This window comes from Lithobates pipiens, unplaced genomic scaffold (assembly GCF_037356315.1).
Source record: "Lithobates pipiens isolate NorthernLeopardFrog02 unplaced genomic scaffold, aLitPip1_a1.2 Scaffold_23, whole genome shotgun sequence".
Lineage (NCBI taxonomy): Eukaryota > Metazoa > Chordata > Amphibia > Anura > Ranidae > Lithobates > Lithobates pipiens.
The window spans coordinates 129,234,958-129,249,811 of NW_027507785.1; the positions used below are offsets into that span (position 1 = coordinate 129,234,958).

At 42.8% G+C, this 14,854-nt stretch overlaps 1 protein-coding gene across 14 annotated transcripts in view; it reads left to right on the forward strand.

The window, feature by feature from the left end:
- Positions 1 to 14,544, forward strand: part of LOC143927896 (putative endonuclease 4) — a 200,762-nt gene extending 186,218 nt beyond the window's left edge. For all 14 annotated transcript variants that reach the window (XM_077452348.1, XM_077452353.1, XM_077452357.1 and 11 more), the window contains one exon: positions 12,167 to 14,544. In XM_077452348.1, the coding sequence (XP_077308474.1) occupies positions 12,167 to 12,236 (70 nt within the window). In that variant the 3' untranslated portion in view covers positions 12,237 to 14,544. The remainder of the gene's footprint in view (positions 1 to 12,166) is intronic.
- The last annotated feature ends 310 nt before the right edge of the window (positions 14,545 to 14,854 follow it).

Below are 14,854 nucleotides of genomic sequence, written 5' to 3' on the forward strand. Positions count from 1 at the left end.
GAGCCCGGCCAGGGCTGCCTTTAATATTGATTGGGCTCTGGGCAAAAAGCAAAAATTCTCATGGGGCCCCCAATGCCAAAGCCCAACCCCCCCCCCCCCCCCCATGCAATTTCGCTCTCCACCTGCTCTGAGATATACAATAAATAGCAGCTAGACTCAAAATTGGTTTACTGTATCAGATCAGGAATGAATGAAAGGATTCTACACCAAGCCCCAATGTAATGAGAAGATTTACACTGACCACCAATGTAACTGAGACATTTAGCCTGCGTTCACATTTGTTTGTCAGGAACGCATGCAAAATCTGCAGCTGCCCTTTAGCAGATACACAGTAATGCCATCAATTGTTAATGACACCCTCACACATCTGCTGACATGTGCCTCGGCACCGTGTGATTTTGAAAAAGGGTTAGGGACCTTCTTCCGCATTTCTAGCACATAGAGCAGCCCATTGAAATGAATGGGCTGCCCCACACGTGACCTACATCTTTATCCACCCTGTCAGCACACCTTTGCGCCATAAAACCCCTGCTAACCTCTGCACCCCAAACCTCCAGCCCTCCTCTCCACACCAACCCCCCACCCCCTTTAACTCTACCTGCCTACTCTGCTCATCTTTGGACCCACCTATTCGCTTGCCTTTGCAGAACAGGCAGATGTTAGGCTTAATGACCACAGTTGTAGGCAGGACTTTCAAGCATGCCCCTTTACCTCCCCAGTGGGCAGCATTCAGTATAGGTGATGGTGGATTTGACCTGGAGGGGGCATGTTATACATATGAATGTCGCCACTATTTACATGTAAACACAGGGTCTGCAGGTGAGTCATCTGTACACAACAATAGGGCAGAGCTGGGCAGCATTAGCCCTTGTACACACGTTTGGAGATTCCGACAACCAAATCCGTCGGATTTTGTCCGACGGATTTTGTCCGAAACTGTTGTATACACGCGGTCGGACAAAGTTGTCGGAAAATCCGACGTGATGACGTTATTTCATTAAGACGGGACTATGTTCACGCTAGTAGCCAATAGCTTTGGTGTAGGAATTTGATCTGAGCATGCGTGGCACTTTGTCCTATCGGAATTCTCTACACATATTCGGAGTATGTCCGATCGGAGCATTTTGTCAGAAAATTTTACCGACATGTTGGAAAATTTGGTCCTTCAGGTATTCCGACGGAAACAGTCCGATGTAGACCACACACAGTCGGAATATCCGACAAAACGGTCCAATCGGACACATTCCGTCGGAATCTCCGACCGTGTGTACAAGGGCTAAGTAGCAGCACTTCACACTGAGATATTGGGACACGGCACGGGACTAAAACTTCAAGGAACAAGGGAATTTAAACCAGGATAGTTGGCAAGTATGTGGCAGCTGTTTTCGGCCCCACAACAATGACAGGGCCCAGGGCAGCTGCCCCTTTTTTCCTGCCTTAAAAACGGCCCTGAGCCTGGCGACGATCGAGACCGCCGTAACATAACAGTGATTTCGCAGCCGAACCATGCTGCCGCAGTACAACTGCAGCGGCTAGTCGGCATGCGGTTAAAGGTGAACTTATCCTTCAAAGCAGTGGTTCTCAACTCCTGTCCTCCAGACCCACTAACAGGCCAGGTTTGCAAGAGAACTGAAACACATCACATGTGATATAATTTGCTGCTCAGTGATTACAGTATTCTAGTCTGCATCTCCCCAAGGTAATATTTAAAATCTGGCCTGTTAATGGGTCCTGGGGACAGGAGTGGAGAACCACTGCTTTAAAGTGTCTCCGTTGTGAAATTAAAGTTTTCCAAATAAGCTGTACCTGTAAAGAAGCAAGGGAAAATGTATATCTCCTATTATTTGTGCTGCCAGCCGTCATTCTGATCCATAGATAATCCTGGCTAAACTCATCTGCAGGATCAGACACTTGCAAGAGTGTTCTCCTGGTCCATTGCAGCATTCTTTGGCAACTCCTGCTGGCCTTGACTCAACTACTATGTCCTTGTAGATGTGTAGGTCTACAGAAGAAACCACTGAGCACAAAAAGAAAACAGGACGCTGACCTTCCCCAACTTGCCAGTTACTGCAGAAGAATTGAAGGAGATTTCAATGGCATGGATATCAGGAAAAGAAAAATGTATTTTGGAAATTTTAGTTTTAGAAAAAGTCACAAACAAGCCCCCCCCCCCCCCCTGGAAGGAGCTTGGTCGGTCAGTGGGCGGGTCAAGATCACTTACCCAATCTATGCAGAGCTTCATCTGTGGCTTCCCTTGCTCCTTGGCGGCGGTGACGGCTCTCTTCTACTGCTCTCCACAGCATCCGTTTCCTCCCTCCTCTGTGGCTAATTGGGACTCTTCTCTTTTCGGCCAATCGAAAACCGGGTCTCAGACCTGCTTCTGACTGGCTGGATTGAGGATCAGTATTACAACAGTGAATATTAATTCACTGTTGTAATACCTGGGTGGGCTCATGGCGCAATGCTCTTCGCTCTGAGCCCACCCTATTTTGAAGCATATTAGAGCCTATGGCTCTAATCGGGTGCTTAAAAAAAACACCCCACCACTGTAATTAAGGCACCTGGGGTCCTGAATTGGGGGTGGCCCGTGGCAGCCATGGATAGATTCATGCTATGTATGAATCTATCTATCCATTATTCATATAGGGGGCTGCATGGAGAGAGGGGGCAGAAACACCGGTGCCTCTAATGGGCGGGTCACCACTTAACCTTTCTCATGTGCTATTGAAACTACATTTGACAAACTTAATCTATCATTCCCCCATTATAAGAACAGTAACACAAATTATCCCTCAGCTATTTCCGTTATAAATACTGGATGTTTGCAAGAATTTCATATTATTAATTTAATTTCATGCCTATATCCTAGATGAACAAGAAGATGAGGGGGAGGAGGGGAGTGTTCATGTGTGTGCTAGAACAATACATTTGTTAACCTCATATGAGTGGTACGTGGCTCCAAACAGACTATTTAGGCTTTATATGCAATGTTTGAATTGCCCATGTTTCTGACAGTTTTACTTTAAAGAAAACATGTCCAAATAAAAACATGGGGAACTCCTGTTGCTGACTTGTTTTTGAAACGATGTGCTTCAGAGCAGTCATGACATCCTTGCTACACTACTTAACAGGCCACCGATCTGGGGTGATATGCAAATGACTTGCTCCAGGTCATTAACTCATCAAGTAATAAAAAGAGGTAGGGATGACAGCCATAGAGCATGTACCTACAAAAATAAGTCAGCAATGGCAGCTCCTATGTTTGTCATGACAGGATCTTTTTAAAGGGAATTGCAGTGTTGGAATAGACAAATTGATTTCTTTGACAAGTACGTTTGTAGGCATGACAGAATGATCACACAGATCTAAATTTTAGTTAATAAACTATTTGACATATGGACACATAACTGCATATAGAACAGCTGTTTGATAATGCAACGACCTTTACAAACATTAATAAGATTAAACCAGGGTGAAGACAAAGACTAGTACGTGAATGTATATATAGATGTAGCCTGTAATTTTAGCTCCAGGTTTGATCTCCAACCTCAGCAGGAAGCTGAACTACTGATCTCCTTACAAGTGAATCCAGTCATAGACGTTGCTGTATACTCATTAGCAAAGATATCGGGGGAGGGGGATGCATGCAAATGTGGTTGATGATTCTAATAATAATTAAAAGCACAACATGTTCAATATCAGATTGTTATGGCGATGCAATGCTAATTCTTAACCCATTAACAGATTTTGCAATACACAGTAATTGCTCAGATAGGGACTTTTGTATTTGCTGTTAATTAAAAAAGATTATTTTGAGTCAATAGCCCATCATGTGATGGTGTCATAAACTTTGTCGATCACTTATAGGCTTAGGTGATATGCTACATTTGTTTCTTTATCCTACATCAAAGGACACAGAGCCTTAAAGAGGAAGTAAACCCTTCCAAACAACTTGGACCTATAGGTAAGCCTAGATTAAGGCTTACCTGTAGGTCCAAGCAATATCTCCTAAACCTATATGGTTTAGGAGATATTTGCCCGAAAATGGGCACCGCTGTCTACGGCGCATGCGCCGTAGACAGCGGCGCGCAGGCGCACTAAATGCGGCAAATCCAAGAATGGATTTGCCTAATTTGTCGACTCCCGTGCGCATGCGCGGGAGTGACGTCATCGCGGCTTCGCCGTATGGCAGCGGCGGAGCTGCGAGACGCGACTCCCGTGCGCATGCGCGGGAGTGACGTCATCGCGGCTGCGCCGCTGTGATTCGTCGGAGCTGCGAGACGCCACCAGCAACATGGATGCGGCGGACTACAGGGGACAGCGGCGACTTCGCTGGCTCCTGTGTCAGGTAAGTGACACATAATGAGCTACTATGCGATGCATAGTAGTCCATTATGCTTTACCTTTGCAGGGAAAAAAAGAGGAAGTAAACCCATCAGGGTTTACTTCCTCTTTAAGTATTTACTTAGTGGGTTATAGCTACCTTCAGGTGTTGACACTGGCACAACCAATACAGGAAGTTGACTCCCCTATATAACCCCTCCTCCTTCCAGGAGTACCTCAGTTTTTTTGCAAGTGAATATGTGCTCTGCAGAGCTCCAGGAGGAATCCATGCTGGATTTAAAAAGCCTCCACAACCGGATCCACCCTGCCACTGTGGCTCCAGGATGGTACCCGGGCCCCGCATAGAAGAAGGAGGTTTTGTCTGTAACGCTCCTCTTTGAGGGCTGGACCCTAGGAACCAGTACTCTTTTTGGTCTTGCTACATTACCTAAAGCTGTCCTGAGGGGTGCTATACATGGTCCAAAGGAATGGAACCCCTATTAAAAGGGCCCCAGTCTTTAAAGGTTTAACCACGCTGCCCGCCGTGATGGGTGAAGTTTGGATCTGTCTGTTTAGCGCAGTATCCTGCAGCGAGGAAAAGGTAAGAGGAAAGTATAGGAACTGCAAAGTCCAGCTATGACTTTTCTTTCAATTATATTGTAAAATTACTTAAAAACTCCTCTAGAGGGAGTAATAGTGTATAAACCCTGTTTAAATCTGTGCTAATACAGCTGGGGGGGGGGGGGGGGCTCCTCTCCCCCTAAATTGGGAAACTGAATGGATAGGGATACATGTTATGTTTAGAAAAGCATAAATCTGAAAAGCTGATAAAAAGGCTGTGTAAATCCCCTCCCCCACCTCCCCTCTGGAGGTGACTCTTGCTAAAGCACAGGAAAGGGCGTGGCGCATAGACAATCAGGCTCACACCTGAAAAAGCTTAAAGCTGATACTCTGGGAAACAGACGGTGTCTATCAGAGCAGCTGAAGCAAGGCTGCCACAGGACACAGAAGCGCTGGTGCACGTGAGGGTTTTACAAAGGCATTTGCAGTACAGGAAAAAACGTATTGTTTAGCATTAGATCATTCTATGCTACCACTATTTTTCCTACTATTGTTCAAATAAATAGAACAGTTCTTAGAGTACCTTTGCTTTTTGTGCTTTGCACTATAGCTTCAAGGCTTACTACGAAGGCACCAAAACCACCCCCAGGCACTGGGAACTCCACACATGCCTCCACATTGTCATCCTCTCCAGAGATACCTGACATGCCAGGCCAGGGTGAGTCTTTGGAAGCAATTGGTGGTGCAACTGCTTCTCACACTTCAGCCCCTGTATACATGACTGAAGATGCATTTTCCTCTGCCCTGCAGGGCTTAGAAGGAAGATTAGCAGCTTTAATGGCATCCTCCATTAAAGGGGATAAGAATCATGCTAGATCCCTCTCTCCCACTCCAAACCCCTTACCAGGGGAACAGTGGGGACAGGATGAGGTATTACCCTCAAACGATCAGGAAAAACAAACCGATTACTCCTCTGCAGAGGAAACAACAGTTGAAGTTTCAGCTTCACAATCTGAGGTACAAATCCTTACGGACATGGTTCGCTCCACTTTCATGCTACCCCTAACAGAGTCAGCTGAAAGTCTGGTTTCTTCTTTGGGTTCCTTGAAACCTTCACAACCAGTACATGTGTTTCCAGTCCACACATTACTAGAGAAGCTTATTTATACCGAATGGGATCATCCGGATAAGCATTTTCTCCCTTCAAAGAGATTCTCTATTCTCTATCCCATGGAGGAAAAATTCACCAAAAAATTGAAAGTTCCAGCAGTAAATGCTGCGATTTCCAGTGTGAATAAAAGTTTAACTTGTCCAGTGGACAATGCACAAATGCTAAAGGATCCAACAGATAAAAAGATGGAATTCCTGTTAAAATCCTCTTTTTCTTTAGCAGGTACTGTTACTCAGCCTGCAATTGCAACAATAGGCATCTGTCAGTCCTTAAAAGACCAGTTCACAGAGGCCCTTAATGAGCTCCCTGCACAACAGGCCAGTGAGTTGGCCGATTTACCAAAAGCATTATGTTTTGCCATAAATGCTATAAAGCATGGGTCTTCAAACTATGGCCCTCCAGTTGTTCAGGAACTACAATTCCCATCATGCCTAGTCATGTCTGTGAATGTCAGAGTTTTACAATGCATCATGGGATGTGTAGTTTCACAACAGCTGGAGGGCCATAGTTTGAGGATCCCTGCTATAAAGGATTCTATTCGCCAGGCGTCTTGCCTTGCACTTGTGCTAGTACACATGCATTAGGACCCTTTGGCTAAAGGGTTGGTCTGCCAAAGCACCCTGCAAAAACCTACTTTCTAGTTTCCCATTTCATGGGGACCGACTATTTGGCGATGATTTGATAAATACATCCAGACAATTTCCAGTGGAAAAAGTACTATTTTTCCAGTCAAAAGAAAGTATAAATGTCCTTCATTTAAACAGACTTTCTCTCTTATGCCAAGCGCATCCTCCTCTAGGCAGTGGCAACGGCTTCCACTGTCAGATTCCAGAGGAAAATCGCAGGGTTAGGCCCAGGCTCAAAGGAAGACCTGGAGCCGCAAGACTACAAAGCGGAATACTAAGACCTCTGTATGAAGAGGCGTCTCCCCTCACCATGGTGGGGGGGAAGACTTCTGCATTTCGCAGAAGTCTCGCAGAGGGAAACTCAGGACAGATGGGCTCTCTACACAGTGACTCTAGGATACAAACTAGAGTTTCGGGAGTTTCCACCATCTCACCTTCTGAGATCAAACGTTCCCAATGATCCAGGGAAAAGACAATCCCTGTTTCAAGCATTAGACCGATTATTGACACAAGGGGTAATCATACAGATCCCCACAGAAGAGCAAGGTTTAGGTTTCTATTCAAACCTGTTTACGGTACCGAAACCGAATGGAGCTGTCAGGCCCATTCTGGATCTAAAAAAAATGAAAATTGGTTCCTAAAAATTCGCTAATTTCAAATGGAGACGATCAGGTCACTGGTCTCCATCCTACAAGCCGGAGAACTTCTGGCGTCCATCAACATCAGGGACGCATATCTGCATGTCCCTATATTTCCCACTCGCCAAAGGTTTCTGTGATTCGAAGTGGACCAACAGCACTTTCAGTTCCCGGCCTTACCCTTCACGCTAGCCACAGCACCATGGGTATTTACAAAAATACTGACCCCCACCTCTAGCCAGGTTGAGGGGATGGAAAAACAGTGTTGGCGTACCTAGACGATCTATTGTTAATAGGCCAGTCAGTGACTCCCTTAAAGCAAAGCGTACGCATTACAACCAGTTACCTGGAAAGTCTTGGTTGGATCCTCATCCTAGAGAAGTCTTCATTAAAACCAGTAAGAAGGCTGGAATACTTAAGACTGATCATAGATACAGCCCAGAAAAGGGTGTTCTTGCCTCCAGCAAAGATCAGCTCCATACAAGAGCTGGTACAGGTGGTGAGGTCAAAAGCAAATCCTTCAATTCGCCTTGGCATGAGGTTGTTAGGAAAGATGGTAGCTTCCTTTGAAGCAGTCCCCTATGCCCAGACTGCTGCAAAACAGAATCGTGTCTGCTTGGAACAAGACTATTCAAGCTTTGGACTTGCCAATGCGGCTGTCCCCAAGAGTGTCTCAAAGCCTCAGTTGGTGGTTACAAAGCCAGAATTTGCTGAAGGGAAAATCCTTTAGACCAATAATCTGGAAAGTAGTAATGACAGATGCCAGCCTCTCAGGCTGGAGAGCGTTACTAGAGAAGATGACTGTCCAGGGACAGTGGTCAAAACTCAAAAGAGCCCTGTCCATCAACATCCTAGAGATTCGGGCAGTGTATCTGGCTCTGAAAACCTGGACCTCCAGGTTAAATAATTGTCCAGTCTGGATTCAATCCGACAGTGCCACGGCTGTGGCCTATATCAATCACCAAGGGGGCACCAAGAGTCTCTCAGCTCAGAGAGAGGTGAACCATATCCTAACTTGGGCAGAAAGGAATGTCCCATCCCTATCGGCAGTTTTCATTCCAGGAGTAGAAAATTGGTCACCAGCAGTTATTCCCAGTTATTCCCAGGGGAATGGTCTCTTCACTCCGAAGTGTTTTGGGCTGTTTGCCAAAGATGGTGGACTCCGGATATAGATCTTCTAGTGTCCAGATTCAACATGAAGTTAGTCAACTTTGTGTACAGTACAAGGGATCCACTTGCATACGGAACAGATACGCTGGTAACTCTGTGGGATCAGTTTTCACTGATCTACGCTTTTCCCCCCCGATTCATTTGCTGCCTCGACGACTTTGCAGGATCAAGCTGTAAAGAAAGCCGGTAATTCTGGTAGCACCAGCATGGCCCAGAAGGTCATGGTACACAGAGATTGTAAAGATGGCAGTGGAGGGTCCTTGGCCTCTCCCACTAAGGCCAGACCTGCTATAGCAGGGGCCGATATTCCATCCTACTTTACGAACGCTAAATTTAACAGCTTGGCTATTGAAACCCACATTCTGAAGAAGCATGGGCTTTCCAGATCTGTTATCTCAACTTTAATCAATGCAAGGAAACCATTTTCCAGAGCTGTATATTATAGAGTTTGGAAAGCTTAGGTTTCCTGGTGTGACTCCAAGGGTTGGCACCCTCGGAGATATAGTATAGGCAGAATCCTTGCCTTTCTACAATTGGGCGTAGAGATGAAGTTGGCCCTAAGTACTATTAAGGTCCAAGTCTCAGCCTTATCGGTTTTATTTCAAAGACCGCTTGCTACGCATTCTATAGTCTGGGAATTTATGCAAGGGGTGATGCGGATTAATTCACCAGTTAAATCACCTTTAACCCCCTGGGACTTGAATTTAGTTTTGTCAGTGTTACAAAAACCACCATTTGAACCATTACAGCATGTTCCCTTATGCCCTATACACACGGTTGGAAATTCCGATGGAAAAGGTCTGATTGGATTATATTGTCGGAAAATGTGATCGTGTGTGGGCTCTATCGGACTTTTTCCATCGGAAATTCAGACGGGAAAAAATTTGAGCGCAGGATCTAAAATTTTCCGACAAAAAAATCCGATCAGACTTTTTCCGATTGTTTGTAGAGAATTCCGACGGACAAAGTGCCACGCATGCTCAGATCAAATTAGTCCCATCGTACGCAACAAACGTCACCACGTTCCGAACTATCAGATTTTCCGACAACTTTGTCCGACCATGTGTATGCAGCACCAGTTTCCGACAAAATTCGTCTGAAAAAAAATCTGTCGGATTTTGTGGTCGGAATGTCCGACCATGTATACAGGGCATTAGTCTTACTGACTAGGAAGCTGATATTTTTGGTTGCTATATCCTCAGCAAGGAGGGTTTTAGAATTGGCTACTCTTTCTTGTAAAAGCCCCATACACACTATCAGTTTTTCTGCTGAGTTTTTGCTTCAGGTTTACCAAAACCATGTAGTGGAAGGGCCTGCCTGATTGTATACACATTGAAACTCCTAAGGTTTGACAACATATTATATGGTTTTGGTAAATCTGAAGGAAAAACTCAGCAGAAAAACTGATAGTGTGTATGGGGCTTAAAGAGTCATTTTATTATATATGAGGACAGAGTGGTGTTACTCCCTCGTCCAGGCTTTTTGCCAAAAGTGGTTTTAGGCTTTCATCTGAATGAAGATATTGTCCTGCCATTGTTTTTCCCAAAACCATGTTCCAGGGAAGAAAAAATCACTACATTGTCTTGCTGTAGTAAGAGCAGTGAAAATCTAATTAAAGAAAACTGCTCAGATTCATAAGGCTGATGTCTTATTTATTCTGCCAGAAGGTCCTAAAAAAGGACAGGCAGTGTCAAAATCCACTGTTGCCAAGTTGGCGAGTTATAATTCAAACTTATGACTTAATGGGTAAGATTCCCCCTATTTAAGTTAAGGTGTACTCTACCAGAGCGGTTACTGCTTCTTGGGAAGTGCGTCACCAGGCCTCCTTTGCTCAGATCTGCAAGGCCGCAACTTGGTCTTCCGTCCATATATTCACAAAATTTTACCAAGTGGATGTAAGAAGGAATGAGGATATCATCTTTGTGGTGCGGTGTGCTGCAGGCAGCAGTATAAGTCCTCAAAGTCTGGGGGTGCCCTACGAGTTTTGTCTCCCTCCCCTCAAGTAGCTTTGCAATGGGATGTCCCTCTGAGTAAATACTTAAGGCTCTGTGTCCTATGATGTACGATAAAGAAAATAGGATTTTTATAATGGCTTACCTGTAAAATCCTTTTCTTGACGTACATCATAGGACACAAAGGTCCCACCCCTCTGCTTTTATGGGGTTTAAGTATATTGCTTGGCTACAAAAACTGAGGTACTCCTGGAAGGAGGAGGGGTTATATAGGGGAGTCAACTTCCTTTATTGTGTGTACCAGTGTCAACACCTGAAGGTAGCTATATCCCACTAAGTAAATACTTAAGGCTCTGTGTCCTATGATGTACTCCAAGAAAAGGATTTTACAGGTAAGCTGTTATACAAACCCTATTTTCTCTTTGTTTTTATGAATTGTAGATAAATAATCATTCATATAGATGTTTGGGAAATCCCAGTTCAGGGATATGTAACTGAAATGCTCATTGTTGCTAACAAGTATTTTCCAGCATGTTGACAAAACTTATTCCAGCCATTGTTTTTGTTTATAAAAAAAAACATCCTTTCAGCCCTGGTTCATATTGATTCGATTTGGCATGCCATTTGACATGTCAAATGGCAAGCCAAATCGGCAGCTATTGCCCGCAATGGAAAGGTTCAAATCGGTGGACACAGACTTTACGGCGCCGGACTGATTCCCAAAAGTAGTTTCTGTACTACTTTTGTCAATTTCAGGTGTGATTTCAATATACATCTGTGCAGCAAAGCCGCATGTGTCTGAAATCGTCGCACTGACATGCGGGAATAAAGTCGTGCAAGTACAGCTGAGCTCGCACAATTTCAATCCCGCAGCAGTGTGAACCTGGGATCACTGTACACCTGCTAAAACTAAGTGGGGTGGATTTAGTAAAACTGGATAGTGCAAAATCTGGTACAGCTCTGCATGTTAGCCAATCGGCTTCTAACTTCACCTTGTTCAATTAACCTTGACAAAAAAAATCAACAACCTGGAAACGACTTGGTTTCTGTGCTGAGCTGCACCAGATTTTGCAATCCAGTTTTAATACATAACCCCAGTGAGCCAAGTAAAAATATTGTCGTTTCAAATCATGTAAGCATAAGATTTGTTCTTTTCTAAGAAAAAATAAATAAAAATCACACAACATACATATTTACTCCAGTGTTTCAAACTGTTCCAAAAGTGACCTTTTGATATTATCTCAGATAAAAAAAAGTCATCAGCAGCCATTCAGAGCAGATGATTAAGAGCTGCTGTGTAGCTGGCTTCTCTATGCAGCTACAATGCTTCTCTAAGCAGATATAAATTGCTGACATGATCATCAGCAGCTATGTTGTAAGATTATAAGTGTAGCTACTTGAAGATGGCATAACTAACAAGTGAATAAAAAAGGCATATTGCAACATTGAAAGTGTTCATTATACATACAGACTTGCTCAGATTTATTTAAAAAACAAAGGAGCAATCTCTTCATTAGCTAAGCTGGGGAAAAAGTTGCATTGTATCCAGCTATTCACATACCATGAACAGCTTTTTCTTCGCCCACCATTCTCGATAAGAGAACTGCCCATCTTTGCATTACCAATTGTTTTTTGGAAGATACCAAATTTGAATGTTAAGCTATTTATTGTCTAGACAAATTTAATATTGTTCTTTTATCTTTTATCTTTTTTTTTTTTTTCCAGTGCTGATTTTGATGAGATTGAACTGCTGTATTCGCTGTGTGTAGAGGGAGCGACCACAAAACGTCTGTAAACTCTATGCTGCAAGTTTACCTAACCTGTAACTTAAAAATTGTTATATTTTGTTATTAAACAACAAATCTAACATTCTTATTATTGAATATACTTACCGGGTACATTTTGGATGTGTAGCTGAGACAACAATCCAATAGTTGCTCCTAGGTTTTCTTAAAGGATAACTGTACTTTTAGCATATGTATCCTTTAAATATGTCTCTTCCGCACCCCTTTGTACCATTTCTTTATACTCCCCTATCTTAATGTGAACCCTGTTGGAAACCCCACCGCTTCCCCAATGAAAGTCTCCTAGCCTAGCCTGGTTCTGATTTCATTCTCAATTCATTCCTTTGGCAAGGCCATCACTTATTTGTCCCAAGAGTGAACAGATTTTAGGAAAGTACTGAGTTTCTTCTGCAAGAGGCTTTGTGGCTCCCAGCAGGCACAAGCTAACATCTTGGAAAAGTGACATGTTAAGGAGATCTCTGCCTTGTTATTGTGCACTGGATGCACATAACATGCCGCATTGCCCAGTTCAGTAACCTCCCCTCTCCCAGCCTCTCCTTTTTTCTGCCTTTCTGCTCAGCACATCACCATCCCATCCCTCAGTTCTTAGTTGTCCATGTACTGAGAATGTCATCAACAGACTTGACTGTCATTGCTGGGGCAGACTGCGAAACTGGAGCCAAAAGTGGGGCAGGACAGAGGTAATTTAAGCAAAGCGTAAAGTAAGGTGTGCTTTTAAAGACTTTATTTTTTTTTTCTTAAGACAGAAATGTTAAATATTATAGTCACAAATATGCTGAGAGCAGGTGCATGAGTCTCCACTATCACTGACCACACAGTTCCTACCAACTCTGCTCAGACTCTCAAGTCCCTGATGATGGACTGTATGTGCAAAGCCTGAGGGCTCTTGGGTGTAGAAATTCATAAGAAATTCATCTTTCAACTTAAAATAATTTGATCAGAGAAAGAGATATTAGCGGCCACCAGGATGAGGAGCCTGCAGGGCACCCAGCCTCACATCTTATTCATGTAGGGGCCCTGCTGATCCCTCCTATCTGTGGCTGCTAATAGCAGGTCTTTCCTTGATTAGAAAAAACAAAAGAGAAAATGATTCATAAATGTGTAAATGAATAACTTTGAGCACAGACCTAAAAAAACAAAAGCAATGATTAAAAATGATTAAATCGCCATAGAACTGTGTGCTGCACTAATACATGCTCTAAATGTGATACTCCATATCCTATAGGAATCAAACAACAAAAAACAAAATATTCACTTACATGCAACAACAGTGTATCAATATACTCCCCCATACACACTATCAGTTTTTCTGCGGAGTTTTTCGTTCAGATTTACCAAAACCATATAATATGAGGCCAAACCTTAGGCGTTTCATTTTGTATGCAATCAAGCAGGCCCTTGCACTATATGGTTTTGGTAAACCTGATGGAAAAACTCAGTAGAAAAACTGATAGTGTGTATGGGGCTTAAATGTGAAACCTCTCCAAAAATACCTTTTGTGCAAGTTTGTGAAAAAAAAAAAAATATTAAAACCGTCCAAACCACTTGTGAGTTAATATAACGTACTCTCCACACGAGACCTTCACTGACCCCTCTCAGACATGCGCTCTCCTTATATATTTGACCCTCATCCTAAAGGTCACAAATAAGCATGTTTCTTTAAATCCAGGGACAGTATAAACTGAGTCAATGGAGCCGGCATTGTCCCTCATCGAAAAGATCTCAGGGTGTGTCCAGGACCAGAAAGCAGGCGGATTGTCCTACCCAGACACGCAGATGCATAGCAGGCCATAAAGCTCAAGGAAAACAAAGAAAGGACATAGTGCTCACCTGCAAATATTTAATAATTAAAATCAAGTAAAGTAATGCACTCATATATACACAATGAAAAAGCCTCTATGTCAGGACATAAAGCCAAGCAGCACTGTCCTTGTGTATTTCTCAATAGAAGACCCACCAGCCAGCAGAAAAACTCATCCACCCCTATTTTTTTTTGTTATTTTGACATTTATATTGATACATTGTTGATGCACTGTATATAAGTGCCTATTCAGTTTTTTGTTGTTTGATACATATATGATATATTACATTTTGGGGAATTTATTAGCACAGCACATATTCACACACAATTCTATAGTAATTCATAAATATGTTTGGTCAGACTGCTCTAATTGTTTTAAGTTTATTGTCAGTGCGTTTAATGCTTTGTATGTTGCTTTTCTAGAATGGTATTTTTGTATAATTTGTTAAATAAATAGATTTAAATTTACATGAATAAAAAGTAATTTTTTTTCTGTCGAGGTAAAGAGTGTGTGTGTGTGTGTGTGTGTAATATATATATATATATATATATATATATATATATATATATATATATATATTTTTTTTTTTTTACATATTAGTGTGCAAAAGTCTTTGGTGTGAAAAAATGCCGTAAATTAAGAAAGCTTTCGGAAATGTGTTAATAGATTATTTTTTTTATTATTTATCAAAATGGAAAGTAAATGAATAGAAGAGCAATCCAAATCAATATTTGGCGTGACCACCCTTTCCCTTCAAAAGGGCATAAATTCTTCAGTTCTTCTAGGTATACTTGTACACAGTTTTT